Source organism: Filobasidium floriforme, assembly GCF_021052385.1.
Source record: "Filobasidium floriforme strain CBS 6241 chromosome Unknown HD553scaffold_2, whole genome shotgun sequence".
Lineage (NCBI taxonomy): Eukaryota > Fungi > Basidiomycota > Tremellomycetes > Filobasidiales > Filobasidiaceae > Filobasidium > Filobasidium floriforme.
The window spans coordinates 959,116-972,873 of record NW_025763623.1 but is presented as its reverse complement, the minus strand read 5'-3'; the positions used below and the strand labels follow the sequence as shown (position 1 = coordinate 972,873).

At 51.8% G+C, this 13,758-nt stretch overlaps 1 protein-coding gene across 1 annotated transcript; it reads left to right on the top strand.

The window, feature by feature from the left end:
* Positions 1-1,801: 1,801 nt before the first annotated feature.
* On the top strand, positions 1,802-3,902 carry HD553DRAFT_321774 (uncharacterized protein; the record flags this gene model as incomplete). Its single annotated transcript, XM_046181246.1, has 3 exons — positions 1,802-2,089; positions 2,846-3,771; positions 3,842-3,902. The coding sequence occupies 3 exons, from the start codon at positions 1,802-1,804 to the stop codon at positions 3,900-3,902; spliced, it is 1,275 nt and encodes a 424-aa protein (XP_046039728.1).
* Between the last annotated feature and the right edge of the window lie 9,856 nt (positions 3,903-13,758).

Below are 13,758 nucleotides of genomic sequence, written 5' to 3'. Positions count from 1 at the left end.
CACCTGCCAAATTTGGATACTCAGCGAACTTCGCTACCGCCGTCATCTGCGGTCATGCACTCATCTCCACAGCTATTCCTCAAACATTTCAGGAAGCCCACCGATCTCCAGAGTGGGACAAATGGCAGGAGGCTATCAAAGCCGAACTCGACAAGATGGATCAGTACAGGGTCTGGTCCGTCATCGATAGGCAAGAAGCTACATCCAAACCTCTTCGAGCTAAGTGGGTCTTCACCCGGAAGATTGACGGAGAGACTGGGAAGCCATCTGCCTACAAGGCTCGATGGGTAGCGAAAGGATTTCTGCAGAAGGAAGGAGTTGACTACAACGAACTCTATGCGGGAGTCGCTCACAAGGATACCATCCGAGTCTTCCTCGCTCTGGTCAACTACCTCGACATGGACTGTGACCAGGTCGACATCAAGGCCGCTTTCCTCAACGGAGAACTAGAGGAACTCGTCCATCTCGAACCTCCTGAGGGCAGCAACATCCCTGCCAACAAGGTTCTCCGACTTCAGAAATCACTTTACGGTCTCAAACAATCACCTCGCTGCTTCAACCAGGCTCTCGACAAGTTCCTTCGATCTCTCGGTCTCATTCCTTCTCCGGCCGACTCCTGTCTCTACATCCGATCAACCAAGGATACTCTTCTCATCCTCTCCGTCCACGTTGATGATCAACTCATCGCTTGCAACAATCGCCAGGAACTGGACGACTTCAAGACCAAGCTCAACAACCGATTTGAGTGCTCTGACGGAGGAGCGGTCTCTTACTTTCTTGGGTTCAATGTCTTCCGAGACAGGCCCAACCGGAAACTCTACATCTCTCAAGAACACTACTGTAATGAATCAACTCAGGACATGTTTAGAACTATCTACAAGTGTTATACAACATTAGGACATAGGCGGCAAGTCGCCACTCCAATCATGCTTGCCTACTGGACCGGTGTTTCAGTACACAAGATCAGCAAGCCGCTGGACCATCACCTGAAACGCCTTCCACAGAGGGATGCTAGGACATTGTGGGAACTTGCCAAAGGACTCTGTCGGAACTTGTACATCGTACATCGGAGACCGGAACTCGTACATCGTACATCGGAGACCGGAACTCGTACATCGTACATCGGAGACCGGAACTTGTACATCATACATCGGAGACCGGAGATCGGAAGACGGAACTCGTACATCGGCACTCGTAGTGTCAGACTTGGATATTGTAGTATCTCATGAACATATATATATGAGGCCAAAAGAGAATGTTGAAGGGAAGACAGAACATCTCTGAATTCCTCTCACCCTCTACAACCTCGAATAAACTCTCAATACCTTTCGACTAGGACTAGCTACCCTCGTCTGATTCTACCTCAAGAGAACTGGTGATAACGGTAAGATAAAATATTGCGTCGGACTGTCTTAGAAGCAAAAGGTCGTACGTAACAGATAGAGGAAACTCTTGGGTTCACGACACTTGGGGGCGCTTCCCGGACACCATTCACGCCTTACCAATCACTTTACCTCTCTTCCTCCTTACCTCATATTATCCAAAGCCGTTGGACGCAACGCCAAGCTACAACGCTTGTTACTACTGATCACCCTTGTGTGCATCTCCCTTAGGTCTCAGTGTAGATCCTCTCACTTCAAGAACCTTAGTACAGGTCTCTCCCACTCGATCGATCAACTGTTGAACGGTTCAAAAACAAACCTTCACACAGTCTCTCCCCTTGGTTGGTATCAAGGAACCAGGAAGAAGTTCTGCAGAACTTAGACTACAGGTCTACCCCCAAAAGGTTACGCATACAAGCATGCCAACCACACGTGCTCAATCAGTCGCAGCACCCGAGCCAGTTAACAACATGGCACCCCAATCAGAGGACAATGTCGAAATTGAGGCTGGAAGGCAAGAGGCACCTGCTTTGCCAGAAATTCCAACCCCTACTATTACTCTTCCAGCTATTGCTTTTGAAGAGTTGGTTGCGCAGGTAAAGAGCTTACAAGAACAGCTGGCTTTTGCTACCAGACCCATTGCTAGCCCTGTCAGGCAGCCAAGCGAACCAATCAACCCTCAACTAGGATTACACACTAGTCCACCGGTCAGCCATGCTGAACTCCTTGATGAGATTCAACGTCAGGATCGAGAACTTGAAAGACTCCGTCGACAGAGAGAGACTACAACCACAACAGTCCTATCCGATCGGAAGCCTCATCTCAAGGCGAATGATCTGCCAAAATTCACCGGTAAAGACCAAGAGGATATCGACCAATGGATTGAAAAGGTATCAGCTATATTTGAGTACTCAGGTGCATCAAATGAGGAGCTACTCCGCCACTTGCCTTTGATCCTCTATGGTAAAGCATCAACTTGGTTTACCCAACTAGGAAGCCAGCGCCGAAGTCAACTATCTACATGGTCTGACTGGCAGGACGCGCTCAGGACGGCCTTCTACCTTCCTAACCACAAAGCAGCATTGCGGCGACAATGTCTGTACCGACAACTCAAATTGACTGAATCATTCAGTGACTACTTCCAGGACAAGCAGAGCTTGCAACGTTATGTCTACCCTAAGGGTACCCCAGATGAGGAACTCATAGACGACATGTTGCAAGGTATCCCAATCTCGCTGCAACCACTCATCAAGGTCGCAGTTCACAAAGGAGCAACTCTGGAGGACTTCCGGAGGATTCTCATAGATCTGGAACCTGGACTACGTACTGATAGGAGAAGCAACAACCTCAACCGAGTCGAACGGACCACAACCCGCCATGAAGTTGTGAAAACCATTGACCCGGTCAGGAGGGCTCCAGCCGCCTCCAACACGGCTCCAAAGACGCCATGTGTCTGTGGAAAGATGCACTGGAGAAGAGATTGCCCTCAACTCAACAACGTTGCCGGGACCGCAGCAGTGCCAAGGCCAATGACTCATTTGGCCTATTGCCCAAGCGGACCAGCCACTCATCCCAACCGTATCCCTATTCAGAAGAATGTCAGGTGGAAGAATCTTCCCCCGCCATCTCCTTCCACCAACACTGTCATGACTAGACAAGCAGCAAGGAACAGGGACATGTCCATCTTACCTGCAGCACAACACACACTCCCTCCTGCAAACGAACCATTGATCACTCAGGATGTTACGCCTGTAGCGCCTGAACCTCAGACATTACTTGCGCCAAAGATTGGTACCTCTCAACGCCTCGAGGAACGCCATCACTTCAAGACGCCAGTCTATACCCTTGTTCGTTTCAATGCAGGCGAAGGGACTCTCCATCGACTTTGCGTCGATTCCGGGTCATCTATTTCCCTCATGGACGAAGACTTCGCAAACACACACCTCCGAAACTCTCCAAGACATACTGCTAGTTCGTTCCAAGTCATGGGTCTTGGAAGGACATTTGCAAGCTCCTGGATAGAAGCAGATATTCACTTTATCTCCAAAGAGGGGAAACCTTTCAATGCCCCTGCTGCTTTCTTCCTGGTACCCAACCTGAAGACGAAAATACTCCTTGGAAACGACATGCTTGAAACTTTTGGAGCATGCATCGATCTCCATGCCAAAACTCTCAAGTTCAACTCTTACGACAGTCTCATCCCTATCACTTCTTCAATAAATCAGGATGAAGAAAAGGCAGTCAAGATCCCTATCCGTCTCAAAGAGGCATACATCATTCGTGGGGGTCATCAAGCAAGAGTGCCAGTGAACTTGGATTCCCACTCTATCCCTTCAAATGTTTACCTCGTAGACCCCTGCCGACAAGACAGAAGATTTGAGATCGCAAGGTCGGTGGCATTGACCGCAGCAGCCACTCACTTCGTTCATGTTATGAATCTTGGACTCGATCCTATCAAGCTGCAAGCAGACGAGCTACTTGGCCATGCTGTCTCAGTCAGAAACAGACCCAAAGCGATAGCCAACCAGGTCGAACTTGCTACTGCAGATAAGGACCAATTTGAAGAAGCTATTAATCAAATGGACATCAACAAGGAACTAACTACGACGGATCAAGACAGAGTCCGAGACGTACTCTGGAGAAATCAACACGCTTTTGCCTATGGCTCCCGAAAGTTAGGCCAGACAGACTGGGCAACAATGAAGATCGAAACAGGAGATGCAAATCCTATCTCCACACCGCCTTACCATGCATCGCCTGCAGGGAGAAAGATCATTGACGATACTATTGCTGAACTTCTAGAAGATGGTGTCATAGAAGAGTCTGACTCTCCTTGGGCATCACCTGCTATCCTAGTCAGGCAGAAAGGGAAAGACCGCTTTTGCATCGACTATTGCAAAATCAACGAAGTCACTAAAGCGGATCAATATCCGATTCCCCGTATCGATGACATACTCTCGCAGTTTGCTGGTAAAGCTTACTTTACCACTTTCGACGCCAACAAAGGCTTCAACCAGATCGAAGTCAACAAGGAAGACATACCGAAGACTGCTTTCAGAACACATCGGGGGCTACATCAATACAAACGAATGCCTTTTGGTCTCACCAACGGTCCTGCAGTATTTCAACGGCTCATGGACAAGGTACTAGGACGATTCAAATGGCAGATTGCTTTGGTGTACATAGATGATATCATCATCTACAGCAAGGACTTTGAAGCACACCTCAAAGATGTTGACACCATCTTGGCTCTCATTGCCAAATCAGGGCTGACACTTAGCCCAAAGAAGTGTCACATCGGCTATCAAACCATACAAGCACTTGGCCATTCCGTCAGCAACCTAGGAATTGGCACTTCAGAAGAGAATGTCAAGGCTGTTCGAGATTTCACACAGCCAGATAACATCAAGACGCTGCAGAGATTCTTGGGCCTAGCAGTCTATTACAGACGCTTTGTCAAGGACTTTGCAAAACTAGCTTCACCGCTATATGCTCTGCTGCGCAAGGACCAGCCATGGAACTGGGATGGGGCATGCTCCAAGGCTTTTGCAGAAATCAAGTCTCGACTGACCTCCGCTCCTATCTTGGCCCATCCTGATTACACGAAACCTTTCATTCTCCACACAGACGCCTCGACGATTGGCTTAGGTGGAGTCCTAAGTCAGCTAGATGAGGATGGAAGAGAACATCCTATCGTCTACCTTTCTCGATCCCTTTCACCTGCTGAGCAGAACTACACTGCTACCGAGCTAGAATGTTTGGGTATTGTCTGGTCTCTGAAGAAACTTCATCCATACTTGGATGGGTCACATTTCACTATCTATACCGACCATTCTGCTCTCCAATGGATACTCGACTTTAAAGGTCCAAACAGGCGCCTTGTCAGATGGTCAATGGAACTTCAGCCGTACAGGGAGTTGATGAGCATCAAGTACAGGGCAGGACGGGTCAATACCAATGCCGATCCACTCTCTCGTGCTCCTCTGCCCGAATGCAACATGATTACAACAAGCACAGATATCAGTAATTCTGTCAGTGCTATCCAACTCCCTGAGGACTTCTTGAACAAGGTTGCATCCACATACAAAGACGACATGTACTTCAAGGACGTACTAGAGGGAGTAAAACTAGCCTGCCCACCTCAACAATATGCACGCTTTCGCTTAGAAGGTGCACACCTATTCTACAAGGACCCGTTTCACAACACCGCGCGTCTGTGCGTGCCTAACAACAAGGAACTCCGATTGATGCTTCTGCACGATCACCACGATGCCATCACAGCTGGACATCTTGGGGCTACCAAAACCATCAACGCAATCTCGCAACTCTACTACTGGCCGAAGATGGGGAAGGATATCAAGGATTATGTTCGCTCTTGCTCCTCATGCCAGAGAAACAAGACCTCTCAGGAAACGAGATCACAGTTGATGAAGCCTCTTGATATACCTTTATATCGTTGGCATACGGTCACAATGGACTTTGCTGGACCGTTCCCACGCGCTGGAGAAGGAGCCTGGGACGCAGTCATCATAGTAGTTGACAAAGCTACAAAACGTAGCCACTTCATCCCCTCAAAAACGACAGACACAGCAATCGATACAGCGAAACGGTTCTTCAATGAAGTTGTCCGTCTACATGGATTACCAGCTGTCATTGTTTCGGACCGTGATGCGAAGTTCACATCATTCTTTTGGCAAGGGCTCTTTCAAGCGTTTGGGACAAAGCTTGCAATGTCTACCGCTTACCATCCGCAAACCGATGGCCAGTCAGAACGGATGGTGAGGACGATGAAGGAGATGCTGCGACACTTCATCAATCATAAGCAGGACGATTGGCCAGGACACCTGGCAGGTCTTGAATTCGCCTACAACAACTCCGTTCATCCCAGCACTCACGCTACTCCTTTTGAGTTGGACCTTGGACAACATCCAGCTACGCCACACTCTGTCACTAGAACTGGAGGCAGACAGGTACAAGCAGCTGATGATTTCATTGCAGAGCAGGAAGCGGCTCTAGTGATGGCTCAGAATGCTATGCAATGCGCGCAGGAAGCGCAAGCGCGCCAGTACAATATCGGAAGGGAAGAAAGGCCTTACAAGGTGGGGGACCTTGCCTTGGTCAGCACGAAGCACCTACAACCGGACTTCCTCTATGCTAAAGGAAGCGAGAAACTTCGCCCAAAATACATTGGACCTTTCACCATCGTTGGACCACAAGTCGGCCCAGGCAAAGTAATCAACGCGTACGAGTTGGATCTACCGCAGAACCTTCGGATTCATCCGACAGTGAATGTTGAGTACCTTAAACGGTACCACGTCAGCCCCGACAACTTCAGTGGACGACCCGACTCAGGTCCACCTCCTTTGCCAGAGGTCATCAATGACATTCCCGAGTTCGACGTCGAGAAGATCATTGACCACAAGACTAGCCGACGGGATGACATCCTTTACCTGGTCAAATGGAGAGGCTACGCTGCTCATGACAATACATGGGAACCGACTGAACATCTTGGGAATGCTGCGGAGGCCATCAAGGCTTACTGGGCTGCAGCAAAACATCTCTGATGCTGCGTTGATGACACGGAGCCTGATTGATGGACTTTGGCTAGACGCATACATTGAATCATTCGAAACAGAAATTGATGCAGGAGCATCACTAAAATTGGAGGGGGGTACTTTGGAACCCTTCATGAACGACTCAACTATCACTCAAAACAATAAAAAATCATCTCGACTCATGCGTATGACATCACCTCGGAAATCAAGATCAACACCTCGGAAATCGGAAAGATGCCTCGGAAATCGGAATACCAGGGGTCAGGTGCCTCTTGGGCCTTACATATAGAGTCTCTGCATCGACTGGGATCGTCAGATATCGCATCCCTCAATGCCAGAGATACACACCATCACCACTCATCACATCACCACACCATGCAGTACAACGCTCCCGTCGACTGGAACAACCTTCCCGAGCTCTCCTGGGAGGAGATCTTCAATGAGAACTTCCAGGACCTCATGGACCATTCTGTGGACGTCGAAGCACCCGTCTACATCGACTTAGACCCCTTCCTCCAAATACCAGAGATCCCCGAGCTCCCCCATCCCGAATATCAACCAGAATACCCCGCCGCGGGCATTATGGAGCCTCTCCTCGACTACCACTTTCAGAACTACTTGGATGCGGCTATCGGCAGTTACGAGGACCTCCTAGAGCCCCCTGCCATCGACGTTCAGCTCCTGGGAGAACCCCAAGACTTCTCAGCCGAGCAACCCCTCTTACCCCTCCCCGCCGACGACGAGGACGACGACGACGACGAGGAGGAACCCCCTATCTATAAGGCCTGGCAGCCGACCTGCCGGGTCTTGAGGTAATAAGGTCGCGGGACTGGGGAAAGGTAACGGTAGGCATAGTAATGTAATAACGGATGTCTAACTACTACAAGGTACTAGTTAGACGTCTACGAGAACATCTCCTAAAAGGTCTCCGAGAGAGTCCCCGAGAGGGTCTCCGAACGAGACCCCGAGGCGACGCGCACCGTAGGTCGCGCGTCACGTGACGCCTATAATAGGATCCCCCTCCTAGATGCGAGCTCCGAACGCATCAAGCATCGCCGTACTCCTGACGGCCCGGTACCGGCAACTCAGGGTGTCGCTTATGGAATTCCAGCACCAGCGTGTCGTTGTGGTGGAAGTCCGAAGGGCTAACCCACTCGTTGTGCTCGTCCCCGTACCCCTCGAAGCGCACGTAGTACTGAGTCCTACGCCCGGCGCGCGTCGAACGCAACTCCTTGGAGTGTACGATTTCCGATACCACCCACCCCAAATCCCCGGTGTCCAGCACCTCTGGCTCAGGGGGTGGGTCTACCGCTCTCCCAGGAAGCTCGTTCGGCTTGTACGGGATTAGCAGCGAGACATGGAACACCGGGTGGATCCTACGCATCCCCGGTGTCAACTCCAAACGTCGCGCCATGCGACCTTCTCCTACGACCTCCGTGATCTTGAACGGGCCGTAGGTCTTCCACTCCAACTTCTTGTTCGGCCTCACGGTATTGACGTGGGCCGACGACAACATTACCATGTCGCCAACATTGTACCCCTCGTCCGGTACCGCCGTACGCTTCCGATTCGCGTACTTCGTCATATCCTCTCGGGCCTGTCTCAGCGCGACATTAACAGACTCCCAGATGTTGTTCATCCGCTCTCTGTACTCCTGTATCGACTCCACAGCCGAATCCTTGGCGATAGGCATAGGGAGTTCGACGGCGTGCTCCCGCCCTTCCGATGCCATGAACGGCGACATACCGATCGCCGAGTGTTTCGAGTTGTTGTAGGCGAACTCCGCCATGGGCAACAAATCGGTCCAGTCGTCCTGCTGGTAATTGACGTATGTCCGCAGGTACTGTTCAAGCGTCGAGTTACTGCGCTCCGTCTGACCATCCGTCTGGGGATGGAAGGCGGTCGAGTAACTAGGCTCGACACCGGACAACTCACAGAACTCCCTCCAGAACTTCGATGTGAACAGCGTTCCCCTGTCCGAGATGATCTGCCGGGGAAATCCATGCAATCGTACCCACTCCTGCAGGAACATCTGCGCCAACACCTTGGCGTCGTTGTCCTTCCGACAAGGCACGAAATGTGCCCGCTTGCTGAAGCGGTCGACGATCACCAGGATCGCGTTCGAACCCCTCGACTCCGGTAGGTCCGTGATATGGTCCCACGTGATCGACTGATAGGGTTCCGTCTCCGCCTTCAGGGGAGCCAGCTCCCCGACTGGCTTGGCCCTTGGCCTCCGATTTCTCTGGCACTTGTCGCAGCTAGCCACATACTGGCTAATCCACGCCTTCATACCCGGCCAGTAGAAATCTCTACTCACCAGGTCCTCCGTCTTGTCCCGCCCGTAGTGTCCGGCGGTTTTCCCATCATGGAGCCTCTTCAAGAGCTCCGTCTTCAAGCTTCCCGCATCGGGAACATACACCAGCCCGTCGTACATGAGCGCGCCTCCCGGGCTCAGACTGTACCGACTATTCGTCAAGGTTCCCTCCTTGACGCCTTGGATCAGGTCTCTCGCGACCGGATCTTCTTGTCCCGCGGGGATCAACGCTTTCAAAAACCAATCCCCTATGACGGGGATCGTTCCGCATAACCTCAACGCGGGTTGTACCGTCGCTGCGCTGACCACCAACGCGTCTGCATTAACGGGGCGCAGCAGGGTCTCTGCCTGCTTGGGCTCCGTCTCCTCCATCAACTCCTCTCTCCTGCTGAGCGCGTCAGCCTTCCCGTTCTCTGTCCCCGGCTTGTACTCCAACGTGTACGAGATTTGGTTCAGCAGTTGAGACCATCTCGCTTGTCGGTGGGACAACATCTTGTCCTTCTTGAAGTACTCCAGGTTCTTGTGATCCGTAAGGATCCTCACCGGGAACTTCCCGTCTAGGTAATGCCGCCATATCTGGCAGCAGTACACGATGGCGAGCAGCTCGCGATCGTGTACGTCGTAGTTTCGTTGAGCCGGCGTAAGGCTCTTCGACATGAACGCCACGGGATGTAGTTTCCCGTCGTCCCCTACCTGCGACATCACCGCTCCCATCGCACCTGACGATGCGTCCGTCTCCAGTACCACCTGGCGCTCCTCGTCGTAATGAGCGAGGATGGGCGCCTCGGTGAACGCCTTCTTCAACTCCTTGAAGGCAGCATCCGCTGACTCCGGCCAGTGGTACTTTACCCCTTTCTTCGTCAAGGCCGTCATGCCTTGAATCTTCTTGGAGTAGTTCTGAATGAACCGGCGATAGTAATTCGCGAACCCCAAGAACGACTGCAGGCCTCGAATATTTCGGGGTGCCGCCCACTCCAACACCGACTTCACCTTCGACGGATTCATGCTGACCCCCGTAGGGGCAATATCATACCCCAAGAACTCCGTCGCCGTCGTGTCAAACTCACACTTCTCCGCCTTTGCGTACAGGCCATTCGCCTGTAGCCTCCTCAGCACTTCCCGTACGTGCTCGTCGTGTGTCTCCTGATCGGCGGAGTAAATCAATATGTCGTCTAAATAGACGACCACACACACGTCTAACATGTCCTGGAAGACCTGATTCATCCAGCGCTGGAACGTCGCCGGCGCATTTGTCAAACCGAATGGCATGACGAGACATTCGAACAGACCATAGCGTGTCGTGAACGCGGTCTTCCAAACATCCTCCTCTTTGACCCTCAGGAGGTTGTACGCTCCCCTCAGGTCCATCTTCGTATATACCTTCGATCCCCGTAGGCGATCTAAGGTCTCCGAGATAAGCGGCAGGGGGGTCCTGTCCTTCTCGGTAATTTCGTTGAGGCGGCGGTAATCAATACACAGCCTCAATTCACCCCCTTTCTTCGGTACGAACAGTACCGGACTCGAACACGAGGATTTCGAGGGTCGAATAAACCCTTTCGCCTGGTTCTCCGCCAACCACGCCTTGAGAGCGTCCGTCTCCTTCTGCGAGTGGTTGTACAACTTCCCATACGTGGGAGTTGTGCCAGGCTTCAGCTCGATCGCATGATCGATCGAGCGCTTAGGAGGCAGCGAGTCTGCCTTCGTCTTGGAGAACGCTCCGAGGTACTCATGGTACTTCTTCGGCACAACGTCTCGCAACTTCTCCATGTACTCGGGAGGATCGAGTTCGTTTTGAATCGAGTCGGTGGGCTTGACGTCCCAGTCCCACAGGTCCGGCCTGCGGGCCCGCTCCTCATCCTCCCTCGTCATCTGCATTTGAGCCACCACGAGATTCTCCGTGATCGGCTCCTTCATTCTCGACAGCGGATCGATATTCCGCGTTTCTATCTCCACCTCGTCGGGGGAGCATACTACCTCTACCTTCTTGACGCATCCCTTCTTCAAACAGTCGTCCGCGAAGGTGACCGTATTCGTATCCCACTGGATGTGTGGGCTATGGTGTCGTAACCATGTAATCCCGAGGACCGCCGCGTACCCACACAAATCCGTCAAGAAGAACTCCGCCTTCTCTTGGTGCAATCCTGTCCGCACAATAGCATGTGCCTTCTGGGTGATCTGACCACCCACTATCTCTCTTCCGTCGATGACCGTGACGGTCCTAGGGTTCTCTAGGTCTATCACATCAAAGTTATGGATCCTCGCGAACGTCCGATCCATGAACATACCCGTGGCCCCCGAATCTACCATCATCACTGCCTGCACAGGAATCCCCTGCGGGTAGAACACTCCTACCAGAGTGAGGTGGCTCTCCGGACCACTAGGGTTACCGCTAGCACCAATGTGCAGCGGGATCCCATCACTACCCCTTTTCGCGTTCCCAGCCGGGGTCCTTTGGTGATCCGTTATTCTATAAGGCCTGGCAGCCGACCTGCCGGGTCTTGAGGTAATAAGGTCGCGGGACTGGGGAAAGGTAACGGTAGGCATAGTAATGTAATAACGGATGTCTAACTACTACAAGGTACTAGTTAGACGTCTACGAGAACATCTCCTAAAAGGTCTCCGAGAGAGTCCCCGAGAGGGTCTCCGAACGAGACCCCGAGGCGACGCGCACCGTAGGTCGCGCGTCACGTGACGCCTATAATACTATCCCTATCGCCAACACTGTCACCACTCAGGTGCAGGAAGCGAACCCTCCTACTAAGGGCCTCTCTGACCTCGTTCGAGCTCGCTACAGAGAGCTGGCCAGATCTGGCAACAGAGCAACACCCGAGAAGGTTAAGAGACACGTACAGAGGTCCTTCAACGGATGGTCCATCATCGCACACAACCTGTACCGTGGCAGGAAGAACCTGTGGAAGCTAGACTATGTCTACATGGTCGATGGGCATCGTAACATCTCGTATGGGACACAGCAGGAGTTGGAAGAGATATTTGGAGAGGAGGACGCAATGGCGCACATGCAGAGGAAGTGGGCGAAAGGTAGCATCAACAAGAGCAACCTCTTGAAGTACTTGAAGAAGCAGGGCCTTGGAGCGAACACTGGAGTCATGAGTGTCTTTGAGGACGATGAGATCGATGGTATCAGGTGGTAGATGGAGTACAGGAGGATGGACATAGGATAGGACGGATGAATAGGAGGAAAAATCGATGTACTGGAAGCTATGAGACAGAGATAGGGTACTGGAGCAACATAGATCGATGTCAGGGTCGCCGAATCGTGTAGCATGGTAGCCGGTACTCACCACGAGTTGCCTGCAGCGTCCCTACGCGATAGCTCTGACGGTTCAGGAGCTACACCCATTCCCCTGTCAACCTTAAGCAGCCCCCCTCAGAAAAAAATTCGGCATAGTCTCCCCCCTGTAGAGCCACAGATCGTTCGCATCGCCCCCAAACTATGCAGCACCCTTCCCTGGTATCCATACGCGAGATCTGTCGAAGGAAGCGGCCTGGGGATTGGTTTGAAGCTGTAGGGAAGGCACATAGTGTCCAGAGTCAGTAAAGGCCCAAAATCGAAGTCAGAGAACTCAGCTATGGAATTGGCAGGTTCAGAAAGGTGGGATCGTGCTGTAACGTTGCAGGAGGCTAGTCGAGATGTCCATAGTGATGTGTACGACGTCCCTGCGCGAGACGAGCAGCCTGGCTAGCTCTACAGGCCTACTACTGCTGAGGAAGCAAACACTGGTACTGGAGAAGTCTAAGGATTGGGTACACTGTGGAGCCATGGAAAGAGACAGAGAGACGTTGTGCTTCGGCAGAACTGGCCTCCAGACGCGTAGCCAGCATCCTGCCGATTGGCTCGGAGCTATCTATCCCCCTGAGGTGTACACACACGGATATACGCGACACAAAAAACGGAAAAATAGCTGTTCAGGCGCGAAACAGTGCTTTGAGGTCAAAGCTTCTTTAGCGACGGGGGTTCTGTAATGAATCAACTCAGGACATGTTTAGAACTATCTACAAGTGTTATACAACATTAGGACATAGACGGCAAGTCGCCACTCCAATCATGCTTGCCTACTGGACCGGTGTTTCAGTACACAAGATCAGCAAGCCGCTGGACCATCACCTGAAACGCCTTCCACAGAGGGATGCTAGGACATTGTGGGAACTTGCCAAAGGACTCTGTCGGAACTTGTACATCGTACATCGGAGACCGGAACTCGTACATCGTACATCGGAGACCGGAACTCGTACATCGTACATCGGAGACCGGAACTTGTACATCATACATCGGAGACCGGAGATCGGAAGACGGAACTCGTACATCGGCACTCGTAGTGTCAGACTTGGATATTGTAGTATCTCATGAACATATATATATGAGGCCAAAAGAGAATGTTGAAGGGAAGACAGAACATCTCTGAATTCCTCTCACCCTCTACAACCTCGAATAAACTCTCAATACCTTTCGACTAGGACTAGCTACCCTCGTCTGATTCTACCTCAA